Source organism: Xyrauchen texanus, chromosome 36, assembly GCF_025860055.1.
Source record: "Xyrauchen texanus isolate HMW12.3.18 chromosome 36, RBS_HiC_50CHRs, whole genome shotgun sequence".
Taxonomy (NCBI): domain Eukaryota; kingdom Metazoa; phylum Chordata; class Actinopteri; order Cypriniformes; family Catostomidae; genus Xyrauchen; species Xyrauchen texanus.
Genome location: NC_068311.1, coordinates 29,279,363 through 29,293,507, shown reverse-complemented (window position 1 = coordinate 29,293,507; position 14,145 = coordinate 29,279,363). Strand labels below are relative to the sequence as shown.

General features: G+C 36.8%; 2 protein-coding genes across 5 annotated transcripts in view; both read right to left on the bottom strand.

The window, feature by feature from the left end:
• The window catches only part of LOC127630156 (beta-arrestin-1), a 69,114-nt gene extending 67,504 nt beyond the window's left edge, over nt 1-1,610 (bottom strand). The window contains exons 1-2 of one of the 4 annotated variants that reach the window (XM_052107620.1): nt 1,216-1,608; nt 1,062-1,125 (exon numbers count right to left, since the gene is read on the bottom strand). In XM_052107620.1, coding sequence (XP_051963580.1) covers nt 1,062-1,081 — 20 coding nt within the window. In that variant the 5' untranslated portion in view covers nt 1,082-1,125; nt 1,216-1,608. Of the gene's footprint in view, nt 1-1,061 lie in introns of all 4 variants that reach the window. The other 3 variants (XM_052107621.1, XR_007968829.1, XM_052107619.1) reach the window with 3 other exon arrangements.
• A 451-nt stretch (nt 1,611-2,061) lies between these two features.
• Nucleotides 2,062-14,145, bottom strand: part of LOC127629437 (protein Atg16l2-like) — a 66,356-nt gene continuing 54,272 nt past the window's right edge. The window contains exons 17-18 of the mRNA XM_052106527.1: nt 11,814-11,915; nt 2,062-10,473 (exon numbers count right to left, since the gene is read on the bottom strand). Of these exons, the coding sequence (XP_051962487.1) occupies nt 10,380-10,473; nt 11,814-11,915 (196 nt within the window). The 3' untranslated portion in view covers nt 2,062-10,379. The remainder of the gene's footprint in view (nt 10,474-11,813; nt 11,916-14,145) is intronic.

Genomic DNA, 14,145 nt, shown 5'->3' with positions numbered 1-14,145 from the left:
GGCTCACGTGCCTACTCGCGTGCTCTTTATGACTCGTACCTGGTCCTTTGAGCCACATAAAAATTATTTAGCATAACCATAGTTATAGTAACATGATTCTATTTGGGCAGGTTACTTTTGTACAATAAACTAATTTGGTGTTGGGTTGCCACTTGATGGGGTCCTGAAGCAAAACCACTTGAGAACCACTGTTTTAAAGGTGAACTCTATGTTAGAGTTGTGGCGTAGTCAGCATTACATGCGCTCAAGGGGAAACAAGTTTAAATTCAGCCTGTACACTGTCACAATCTCATTCCCCTATTGTCTCCACTTTCCAATTCTACCGTCCTTTCAATTAAACACAAGTAATTACTCTTGAAGCAGAATGAATTTAGATAATGTCTTGTTTTCAGAGAAATCTAACCAAATTTGGTGGGGTTTATGCTTTAAACAAGAAAAACTATTTGCCAATGGGGTTATAAAAATAAAACTTGATCTCACTTTGAGTCAAGTTTTTTCTTGTTCTAAGCATAAATATCACTAAATTAGATTTATAGGTTTATATATGTTTACTGGAAAACAAGACAATAATGCTTAGTAAGAAAAAATATATATATATTTTATATTACTTCATCATAATGAAGTAGGTGGTTAAATATTGATGCTAAAGACCATTATTCTGGAATCTCTGATTTTTAATTAACCCTCTGATACATAAATAAAAAATCCAAGTTAATATATTAATGCAAAAAAATTTATCTTTATATGTTGAGTTACACATATGTCCACTGCAATACAGTATGGCTAAGGGTCAAATATAATCACCCAAAACTAAGATTTGTCCACTGTAGTGGACACCATACAGAGTTAATAAACTTAGTCTGGGATTCCCAAAGCTGCTACGGATACAGATGCATACTGGGATGCAATGCTGGCTGCATTGAGCCTCAGTGCTTTTAATTGGCCAGTTGCATTTCTTGCAAACACAGCAAGCACTGAAAATGAAGAGCCCTCACAATGAAATATTGCAAAACCCTACAGTTCTCCAACACCAGCTAATCCATCTGAAACACACTGCTTACCTTGTGCCTTTATCACCCATCGTGAAGATCTGCCTGCGACAGACGTTCCACCAAAACTCTTCTGCTGGGGGGAAAAAAAAGAGGAGACGTTGCAGAGAAAAAGAGAGGAAGGTAGAGCCGAGGAAAACAGGGAGAGGGAGAAAAAAGAATTTACTGTGCACTCAGTCTGTGTTCTAGAGAGAGCCGCTGTCACTTAAGCAGCTCTCCTTGCGGTCTGAGCGCTTTCCAGTGGAATCCAATTACAGGAGCATCTCCATGACCGCTTGCCAAAAGGCAACCCCCCCTTTTCCCAAATAAAACAAACAATAGCCTGTTATTCCTCGTTGTCTTCCTTGGCTGTCTTGTACCAGTTTAATTAAGTGTCCTTCAGATGGGAATGTATATAAATAAAAAAATAAAGGCTTTTGGGAAAATCGTAAAGGGTCGAGAGCTTCCGTTTGCTATCCAGTGGGAAGCGCTGCCTCACACTGTCTGTCTACCAGATCTACCTCCCTCCCTTCAGCTGTCTTTTTCTCTCTGTTTCTCTCTCTCTCTTACACGCACACACAGTCGCTCTCTCTCCCCTCCTCTCTGGATGTGTGAGGGTATGTGCGCAGGCGAGGTGAGTGGGTGATATTCTCCATCGCTGAGTAGATATTCTCTGCTCGTCATCATTCACAGAGGCCATGAAATGAGCAAACGCACATTGTCACTGCTGCAATGGATGGAGCATTGTTTACATCTTAACACTGACATCATTTAAGTGGTCACATTTCTGTTCCAAACTCCCTAAGGGTGCAATAATTCAATACTTATATCCATTCAACAAAGAATAATAAAAAAGAAAGAAAGAAAGAGAAAGAAAGAAAGAATAGAAAAACTATTAATCATTTTTATAAGTGTGGGTGTGTTAACAGATATTCTGTACAGCTGTTGCCTTGATAACTGTTCTTCTATTTGGAGAACCCCCTACTACTTCCAGTGGGTGCAATAAATACAAATTCGGCTGCATAAAGCATTGATGGCATGGTTTTATTCATTGGAAAAGCATCCCTAATTCTATTTTTAGTGTTTTTATCATGTCTTTTTGAAAAGTTGGTGGCTAACTTACCCAACCTGGCCTCATAACAAGTTGTAATAATAGTAAGAGTTGGTGAAATTGAACGAAATGGCTCGTACAAAAACGTAAAACTTACTCCCTAATGGAACCAAAGAACAAGGTTAAAATGATTTTTCCTAGGTTTAACCCCTTACATAAACCTAACCATAAAGTCTAACCTCTTTACCAAAGCCTAAACCTGACCAAGATTTTAATTAGGGCTACCATTTTATTTTTTTTTAATGAGTACGAGTACCGAAACTTCATTTTTGGTATCGATACAGAGTCCGATACCTGATTATCAACATTATCTCATATCTCATTATCAACAGTTTGTGTTTAAATAAATGAATTCATGAAAATATAACTATTATTTTCAACATTATATTGTACTATTTTAAATCAAATGAAGTGCTTATGCACAGAACATCAGCATAATTGGAGTTATTTTTTCCAAATAAAGTCCTGCATAGCACAGCATCACAAATGAGATATTGCTTGAATACAATACAATTACTATTGATTTATTATGGAGATCGGACAATAAGTGGTGCTATAACAATTATAAATGTTTGTGCTATCTTGTTTTACATGCGTGTGAATGGTTGTATAAAGAGTTGTTCTGGTTGTAGTCCACAAACCCGAAAGATACTTCGCCATGGGTTCCCGCTGTATTTTCCTATGGGTTTTTCTAATTGGGCTGTAAAGTTAGGTCTGTGGTAAGCATTACTTGTTGATACGTGGATGTTTTGTTCTACAGCATAAATTACACACAGTCATACCACAATCCAATTTAACATGGCTTCATGTTTGGGATAAGAATGTGTGTAATTTACGTTGTAGAACAAAACCTTCACGTATCATAAAGTAATGTTTACCACAGACCTTATTTTACTCATAAGTTCAAAAACCCCATTAGAGGAAACTCATGGCGAATTAGACTTCTGGGTATGCCTACAAATTGACGTCACGGCTGAACAGCTCTATTCTGAAATGTCTCACACCGACACGTTATTCATGTCATATGATAGATCTCCTCATTCTGAACAACTTTGCCTCAAGAATCATAGGTGTCAATCAAATTTTTTGTTAAACATTTTAGATAAAAAAAAAAAAGTCCTAGGTTTTTCACTTAACCCTCACACAACTAGTGCAGTACAATTCTTTGAACTTCTAGATCAATAATTATAAAAATCTTAGAACTTTTCTATTTAAAATGGCTATATTAGTGTACTGTAAACATGTGTGTGGCTTAGTTAACCCAAAAGCAAATAACTCCTAAACAAAGGTTCCGATTGAAATCTAATTTAGTACACAAATGAAACGTGATTCCATAGAAGCATGCAAAATTTGGTATGGATCGGACAATAGGTGGCACTAACATTCAGACATGTAAAAAAAAAAAACACTAAATCTCTATGATTGTTTCTCTATTTTAAGTGCTTACAGGTTATCAGAATATGCAAACTATATATTTATCTCATTAAATCACAGCTTCTGTGGTTAGATAATCTCACCAGGACACAATTTGTGTTTGAATGTTTACTAAGTACATTGGTACGTCACGTTATCGGTTTTGGTATCTGTGCATTTTTATAAGCATGTTGCGTACATAAGCGCGGTATCAGACTCGATTATGATACCAGTATCAGTACATCCCTAATTTTATTAGTGAAATAACTTTGGTGTACCACGGAAGAAAGACAATATTGGGGATTTGACCGAGACGAGGGAAGCAGATTACTGGTTATTGACATTCATCGGTGATTTGTGTTGCTTAAATCTATTTAATGAGTAACCAAATTAGTTTCCTTTTTTTTTTAACCCCTTTTCTCCCAATTTGGAATGCCCAATTCCAACTACTTAGCAGGTCCTCGTGGCAATCCGGGTGGTGGAGGACAAGTCTCAGTTGCCTCCACTTCTGAGACCGTCAGTCCGCACATCTTATCACATGGCTCGTTGTGCATGACACCGCGGAGACTTCGCATGTGGAGGCTCATGCTACTCTCCAAGATCCACGCACAACTTACCACACGAGTGAGAACCACTAATCGTGACCATGAGTAGGTTAACTCATGCGACTAAACCCTCTCTAGAACTCCAGGAGTGGTAGTCAGCGTCAATACTCGCTGAGCAACACAGGCCCACATTTGTTTCCTTTCTTAAAATAATGTGTTGGAGGCTAGCCAAATTTGACACCGGTATTGTATTGATTTTAAATTCTGTTTGTTGATTGTTGGTCTAACAGTCGCACCTTATCGCGTGAGCCAAGTCGTACCATATATTATGATTTTGCCATCTCAACAAATGATTACGAGTTGTCATGAGTCCATGTTGAATTTACCAGTTCAGCTTAGGAAAATACATTGCAATTGCAAACCATGTCAAATAGCCACTGCAATTAAAAGATGTTTAAAAAGGAACATTAGGATTCTTGAACTGAGTTTAAAAATAACACAAATATATTACAAATGACATATGACAAAACATTACAAACACCAATACCCATAGCATCATTACTTATGGCAAAACATGCAACACTTAAAAATGAAAGTCTGACAAAAATACATGTTAATAAATGTTCTTAGTTAGCACTTTCCACTAATAAGGTACACTTTGGTGTCCAGTTACATTTTCTTAAAGCTTTAGATACAAATACCCTGTTTTTTTTTACCTTTTTTTGAACTATTAGATATGTTAGGTAAACTAACTAACAGAATTATTGTAGCATGAAAATTAGCCTGGTTTAAACAGCCCCTTCTCTTAATTTTTTCACACACATTTGTGTTGACTGCATTCGTCAAGTGCAAATATTCAACCCTGTTATCAAGGTATTGCGAGAATAAATGTTCAAGCAAATATCTGTCTTTAATTTATGGGAAATATGATCTTATCAATCACTAAAAACCAACATTTTGTCCAAACTAGCAAGCCCAAACTAAATGAGAGCTTAGGCTATATTTACAACCTTGTCACCTTTGAATAATCTATTAAAATCACACAAATCAGAGTTTTAAATTCTATTCAGGCATGTCCAGAATTTTGGTAACAGGGTTGCAAGAGTTAAATAGAAAATCCACTCATAATACTTAGCTTGACCTGCCTGAGGTTGACAATGACATTATCTTATTTATTTTTGAAAAAGAAATTTCAGGCCCTATTTTGTACCTTATTTTTGGAAACTGGATCTTACAACCAAAACTGTTGGAATGTTTGTTTTTATTCTTTGCATTCCTAACCACTTTGTCAAACTCTCTGGTTTTGATTTTTACTCTGTAGTTTGCTATGGCATCCTATAATTTATTCTGTTTATTTCCCTCAGAAAACATAGAAGAAAAAAAAAATATGAAGTGGTTTTACAAAAGTGGGTGTGTTGTTAACATATATACAGCTGTTCCCTTGATATCTGTGCTACTAGAACAATCCACATTTGGAAAGGGAGGGTTCTTGAAGTTTACAGCGGTAATAATATAATTAATAAAAGAAAACGTGTTCGTCAAACAATAAAATGTCCCTTTTAGGGGTAAACAAATACTGTATACATTTAATCTGAAATCTATTCCTCCAAGTAGTGCAACATGTAAGCTTCCCTGTATTTTTATTTCCTGTGCACAATTTTGCTATTCAAACTAATTTCATTGTATATCTAGGGTATACCCCACCATTTTTGACCAATGAAATTGACTTTTTCATGACCGTTTCAGTAATTTCAGATTACTGAAAATCATATAGATTCAGACCAATTTGCTAAACCTAGTTGCATAGAATAAACGTTACTGCAACTACATTTTTGCAAACTGAGTTTCACATGCCGCTTTCTATGTTTTGCTGCAGTTTCCTTATGAAATGAACACTAGAGGTGCTAAAACAACTGTGCGTTTTATTCACGTACACGAATCACTGGTACTATGGCTGTTTATGATTTTAGAAACAGGTGTTTTTAACTCTATTACTCACACCCTGCTATGTTATGATATCGAAAAACGTTTACTCTAATGCATCGTTCGGAAAAAAAAAAAAATTAACGGTTGTGTTAAAGACCAACTTACATTTACAGACATATTCCTGCTTCCGTGGTAGCTCCCCTGATGGTGTCTTGGACTTTGGACACAGAGACTGAGCCTCAAGCCCAGCCAAGGATGCTTTGAGTGAAAGTGAAGCAAAAATACCATAGAAGCAACACAAATTGATGTGGTTGCTTCAGTAAAAGTGCTTTCATGTGGAATTTTCTTTTAAAACACTATCGGTTAGGTTTAGGTTTGGTTTGGGGTAAGGATGTCTGTTTTGGTCATCACTCATTTATTTTTTAAGACACTTGGTTATGTTTAGGTTGAAGTTTTAGGTTAGAGAGGTTTTACTCATTAAAATATCAATCAAATATTCACCACAAAAACCTAGTCTGATTACCAGAATTAACATACTTTCACTCGCTTTTGGCACCCCCTGCTGGACATTTCACTGGAAAACTGCAGCCAAGCGTGTAATGAAGCACGTCATTTTGGTTTGCAAACATGTTGCCATTGTCACGTAAATGTCATGAGATCATGCTGAATAATAATATGAATTGTTCAGACTGATTTGTGTACCATCTTCACAAATTCACTGGCTCACAAGAACAATTTGTTTACAAATCAGAATTTACTATGGCTTGAAAGTTTTTCTCAAAATCTAAATCTAGCTGATGAGATATTTTTAGGCAGAAAAATTTACACTCACTGAGCACTTTATTAGGAACATTATGGTCCTAATAAAGTGCCCCATGTAGTCTTCTGCTGTTGTAGCCCATCAGCCGCAAGTTTCGACTTGTTGTGCATTCTCTGATATGCTATTCTGCTCACTACAATTGTACAGAGTGGTTATCTGAGCTACTGTAGCCTTTCTGTCAGCTCGAACCAGTCTGGCCATTCTCTGTTGACCTCTCTCATCAACAAGGCGTTTCCGTCCACAGAACTACCACCCACTGGACGCTTTTTGTTAAATTCAAGAGACTTTTGTGTGGGAAAGTCCAAGGAGATTAGCAGTTGCAGAAATACTCAAACCAGCCCATCTGGCACCAACAATCATGCCACGGTCAAAATCACTGAGATCAAAATTTTTTCCCATTATGATGGTTGATGTGAACATTAACTGAACCTCCTGACTTGTATCTGCATGATTTTATGCAGTGCACTGCTGCCACATGATTGGCTGATTAGATTATTGCATGAATATGTAGGCGTAGAGGTGATCCTATTAAAGTGCTCAGTAAGTGTATATTCACTATAGAAATGTTCATTACTTTTCCAGGCATAGAAATCTAAATGTTATATTTCCAGAATTTTCATGACGATGGAAAACTTGTATATCAGTTATTCAACTTCAAAATGTCTAGAATAGTTAATATTGTTAACTAGACATGTTTCTCTGTTGTTTAAGGTGTTCCGTCACTAATCTAAGAGGCTTTATCAGTTCAAACTTCTATTCTAAAGAGTATTTCAAGTCACATTATTTTGGACGAATCTCATGACACCTGTGAAGAACATGTCAACAATGTGTTTTTATTTGCCCAAAAAATCAAAAGAAAAATACTGTATGTTATTTGGAATAGTATTTTAGTATATTTATATTTTGCAGAGAAATGAAGCCTGTTTTTAGGACCATTAAGGTATTATGCATTATTATATAATAATTAAACTCATTTCCCCTACAATTATCATTACTGCAATGCAAATTAATCTCATTCTCATTACTCTAATGCAGATGCATTTACTGTAATTGTGAAGTATTTACATCATGTTTGCTTTACTGCCTTTAATTTATTCTGATTTCAAGAAAATCTCACTAAGTAAAACATCTTGGATGCATTACAATAATGAGAATGTTATAAATGGTCATGAAAATCATTTTCCACAACACAAATTCTTAATGGTACAAAAACATTTTCATTTCATTTTCTTTGTCAAAAAATGTCTTTTGATTTTTGAGGTGAAATATGACCCATATGACATGTTCTTCAAGACAGCCAACCTTTAATATATTATTAAATTATAAGATAAATCTATTGTAATGATTTTTGTGGCACTTACTTAATCATAGCAATGAGCACAGAGGCAGTGTTGAATCTATAAATATCAGAATTCCACACTCCAATATTTTGAGCCAAGCTGACAAGCAATAAGATGGGCATTAGACTTTCCTCATCTAAAACATAGTTAACATGCAAATGTAGGCAGCAAATGAAATCACGCCAATCCCAATCTGCATTACGCTGAACTTGTGTGATGTCTGGTGGCAGTCATTTCGGTCTTCAAAGTCAGTGAGAGTGGCGCAGTGTGATTCTCATCAGACAGAGGGCTCTTTTAAATGCTAATCAGAGTGGAGTTTAGCAGTGAGCATACTGGGTCTCTATGACAGCGCTAAAGAGCATGGTGGAGGGCAAGCTTTCCTCTCATTCATTTTTAAAAAGCTTGTCAATCCAATATAACTAAGCACTTCCCTGAGGCTGTGTTTAAAGGGATAGTTCTGCCAAAGATGAAAATTCGGACATCATTTATTCACCCTAAAGTCGTTCCAAACCTAGAAATTTAGTGGAATGTCTGAGCTTCTCTCTTCATTATGATGAAAATGGATGCAGACTAGGGGCTGTCAAGCTCCAAAAAGGACAAAAAGCACAATTATAGCATCATAAAAATAGCATGACACTATAAATGTCTTCTAAAGCCATACAATAGCTTTGTATGATGAACAGACTGAAATTTAAGGGCGTTTTCACACCTGGCTCGTTTAGAGCATTTGTTTCGGAACATGGTACTTTTGCTCTCTTGGTTCGGTTCATTTTGGCATATATGAACAGGGAAATTGCACTCGGATCCACACCAAAACAATCGGGCGGTCTCGGATCGATTGCAAACCAACTCTGTGGCAGTTTGCTTGTGGTGAGAATGCAAACCGACACAACGGACCAAACAATATCCCTATAAAAACCATGAACATAACTGAGGTGTAAATCTATAGATCAGCACTTCTCTGTAATTCATCATCAAAACGTGGCTATAGCCTTTTGGCAACTATATTAAAACTTTTGTAATTTTAGTATGATTGTTTCTCTCTTTTGGATAGCGTCAGAACACTGGTAGGACAGCGTTAGCAACTTTTTGACAAATAAAAAGAAAATGTACACAGCTTTATTGACAGATAAAAATAACCATGACGGAAACTTTACAGGAATATAATTTTAACTGGTATATCAATGGATGAGCTTAATCCTGGAACAGCAACCAAACATAGTGACCAATAAGGGGACAGTTTGCTCACATGTGACTTTGACATAGTTTTGGTCATTTTTAAATGTTGCCATGTGAAAGCGAACCGAACCAAGAAGAAAATACAACATTGTAACAATTTAGTCCCCATTTCGGAACTAAGCAAATGGTCTACAGGTCTGAAAGCACCCTAAGACTTTACTGAATATCTTGCTTGCCACCAGTCACTTTCATTGTATGGAAAAGAGCAGCTTGGACATTCTGCTATAAATAACTGCTTTTGTGCACCACAGAAGAAAGTAAGAATTTTAAAAAAACATGGGGGTGAATAAATGGTGAGAAAATTTTCATTTTTGGCTGAACTATTCCTCTCAATTATATACAATATAATTATATATAAATTCCCACATAATCTATATATAGTATTGCATTTAAGAATCTCAGTGTCCGTATGTTACAATATACAATGGTCCTTCTTGTAGCAGGCATTCAAAATTAAGTTTTGGGTTTTGTGTTCTAAAAATAGGACTGATATGTGCCAGGGTTGAGTTTCCACGTATTCAGAAATGTTTTGGTCTTAAAAATGGTTGGCTTCATTTGGTTCATGTTTCCTTTTGATAGAAAAGGAGTTTATAAAAGAGTTCAAAGAGAGGTCAAATTCCAAAGTTGCTAACAACTACAGTACAAAATGTCAAGTGAGATGAAGGCTTACAAATGTTTCGCCACCATCTGCAACAGAAATGCATCTGTAACAAGGTTTCATAACAAAACCCAGAGCTCCACGCCACTGTTGCCAGACCTATGTAACATTAGCACATCTGTTTGTGCTTATGAACAACGAGGCTTCTTAGCAACAGACTGTCACACACTATAATAGTCTTGTTGATGAGGGAGTGCAGAGTGTGAGATTTCCCACCCAATAAGGCTGTTTTGATGACATCCCTGAGTGAATATCCAGGAGTGATTTCAGTTGATAAATTCTGTTGTTTGTCTTCGGTCTCAGATGTCACTCCAGAGCACAGCTCGACGGCTGTTGTCCACACTTGCAACATATTCGCCCGACAATGACCAAGCCACTGCACTTATTGGAGAACTGTAAGAAGAATGTCATTTTTGAGTTAAAGGAATATTCCGGGTTCAGTACAAGTTGAGTTCAATCGACAGCATTTGGGACATAATGTTGTTGACCACAAAAAAATTTTGATAGTCTTATTCTCTAAATAAAAGCAAAAATCAAGGTTACAGTGAGATCCTTACAATGGAAGTGAATGATGCCCATTTTTAGAGGGCTTAAAGGCAGAAATGTTAAGCTTATAATAAAAAACATTAATTTCTCTGTTAGAAATGTATAATTTGAGCTGTAAAGTTGTTTAAATGATCATTTTTACAGTCGTTTTAGGATTTGTTGACATAACATTGTCATGAAAATGTAGTAAAATTGGCCATAACTTTACACAGAAAAGGTTAGTAAGTGATTTTATCACACTTAAATAATGTTAACATGCATATTGTTTATGTCTTGTGGCTATTCTTTTGAAACAGTGAGTATTTTAACATTAACGGATTAGACACATTCACTTCCAGTGTAAATGCCTCACTTGAACCCAGATTTTTGCTTTTTTTTAAAGACAAGGAGGGATGAGTCAAAATACATTTTCGTGGTAATCAATGTTATGCCACAAATGCTGTCTACTGAGTTTAACTTGTATTGAAGGCAGAGTATTTCCTTTAAATTACCAAATTTACACTTCAGAGGCAAAGTCCTCAATAGTTAAATGCAAAATTGGGATTATAAGTACTTTGGTATCATTGTACAGTGATGATATCGGATGGTAATACCATGAAACCTTGATATATACCATGAATATAATTACCATATTCATGTACTATTTTACTTCAAGGTAAAAAAAAGAATATCCTTGGTACTACAATGGTACATGTCCAAAACAATTTACAAAAAACATGTTATTGCCATAATACTATGTCAAAGGTCAAGGTAGTAGAACTATGGAACTTTTTAAAACGTTTTTGTTAGTATAATGCACTATTATTCATAAAAATGCTTATAATGTAGTGATTAATATAAATTATAATGATAATTATAAACAAATAGTGAGGTTTATGCCTGAAACAATAGAGTAATTTGGCTTTTCAAGTAAATATATTGTGTTTTAAAGGAAATGTTTTGAAGTGCAGCAACCATCATATTTTTACTGGAAAAATGCAGCAACCATCTTTTATCATGATGGTTATCTATACATTATAAAATAGTGAATATGAAATGAACCAAAACAACTGTTAAATCAACAGGCACAGATTTGTCAAGGTAATAAGAATAATGCTATTTTATCAGTTTTATTCTCAACAATAGCCATTAAGGCAAGAATATGCATTTGCATACAGAAATAACAAACTATTATGTTGAGGAGTTACCTGTGCATGGCAGGAAGACGTTTTTCCAGGTTTCCTTTGTTCACACTCCATATGTACAAGGCACCGTCTGCAGAGCCAGCTGCCAGATAACTTCCATCCGGACTGGAATAAAAAGAATATTTCAAACTGATGACTATAGACTCAAACGTGTGTCTTTTTGAATCAATCCTCTCTGGCAAATTCCCTGAAATTTTAGAGACCAATAGAAGATACACAAGACCTGTTCCAAAACCTGCCTACCTAGACAACATTTGAAAGAACTATATAGGCCTCCTCTAGATATGAAGACGTGAATTATGCTGCCCACTAAGATACCTGACATTTTAAGGCAGTATTCTTCACTGATAAGGCAATACCTGAATGCACTGAACTGATGTCAATAAGAAAAAGGATCAAAGATGACAGACAGTGTTGAGAGAAATGTTGATTATTAATATAACTTCTTCAATACTAAAAAGTATGTGCATTGTGGTAACATCTAAATTAATTTTCTAAATTTCTATATAATCATTTTACTTTAATTGGCAATATACATGTCGAAACATCATCAAGATATTGTTTAATATTACTTAAACAATCTGACTACATTAGATTACACCATCAACTCATTTGTAAGGGTCAGATCAGGTAGAAATAGCTCCGTAAGGTATGGTGTAGTGATAGTGAACAGTATAGTGAACAATGTTCAACTGTGTGAGTCATTTGACTGAGTGATGTCCATTGTTTCTAATTGGCAGTGGATTGTTTCTAACATCCAGTCTAACAGATCAAGTGTTGGTGCTAGCATGCATTGCTAAGGTGGGTGTTGGCAAATGTGGAAGATGTTGAGTTATAAGACTGGCATTAGGGGAAATTACAAAGCAACCATTTGGTTACTGCTCGTGGCTCTCTCTCCCTTTCAAGTACTCATGCCAGATCCAGCCGTGAAAAAATCCACCAAAGCCACAGTGCATTCTGGACTTTTCTGTCTCCATGGAAACTGTATATGGCCATGCAGGGAGTCTGTAGATACTGGAGGCGCTAAAAGATTAATCTGTAATTCTTATTCTCATCTCAAATCAAATAGGGCATGTTGCATTTACTTTTCAACAATGCAAAGGAGCAGGCTATGTAAGGAGTTCACAACGTGTTATATATAAAGGGTTGCGCATGCTCTATGATTTGTGAATTATGAAAATACATATCAAATAAAGCACACCATTTTTAGGCTGTAACTGAAAGCCCCTATTACCATGCTTCTTTAATACAGAATCTTTCCTACTTGCATATACCTTTTCTGTCAAAGCATACGAAACTAGTCTATTTTGGCAACGCAATCTTACAGAGCCCCTTAGTGAACATTTATTTTAAGAAATAAATATTTCAGTAAGTAAAATCACAACAGTTTGGGTTCACAATTGTTTTGGGTTCCCTCACATTAATTATCCATTGTTTTACTATAGTGGTATTGTAGTAAACATTTTTTTTTTGTGGAAACCATGGTTCCCCTTCTGTCGCTCTCTCCACGTTGTGTCAGAGAAGCGACACAAGGGGTCTCTCTTGAGCGCCAATATTCACCTCTGGACTATGAAAAAAGGCCAATGAGAGTTGGCAACCAGTATTTGCATGTCCCGCCCCCGGACATACGGGTATTTAAGCGGCGCAAATACGGGAGTTCATTCAGAAAATTTCTTCGGAGCCGATGGTCGTGTCTGCAACTGCTGCATGTACACACCGAGTTCCTGTTATCCCTCTGCTGCATGTTTTTGGATTCTACGGCGCACAACAGCGGCTTTCTCCTGTTTGCACGGCTGTGCATTCCTGCCCCTGGGCGCATCGACAGTGCAGATTTAAAAACTCTCACAAGTTTTTTCCCTAAAAGAGTGATTTTATTTAAAAGAGTAATTTCCTCTAAAAGAGCAAAACACAGCGGCGTTGAACATCCTTTTAAGGACGCGTCTTTTTAAAGATGCCCTTCCGCCCCTGTGTTGTTTCTGGATGCGGTAGAGTGCTCTCCGCTTCCGACGGCCACAGGCGCTGTCTCGTGTGTCTGGGTAGCGATCACACCGAGGCTGCGTTTGTGGATGGTTCATGTTCTCACTGCGAGAACATGACCATGACAACGTTGCGGTCGCGGCTTGCTTACAACCATGAGCAAGCCACTCCAGGCGATGGAGGCGATTTGGGGATGGCAGCGAGTGCAGCTCCGCCGGGTACGCCCCTCGGACCACCCGCACCCCGACACGCTCGTTGATTCCCGTCCGTGCTCGAGGCAGTGGTGACTCGCCTCACAGCCAGTCTGCCGACCCTCTTGCGATGGAAGCAGATGAGCTCGGAGGGCGGGTTATCTGAT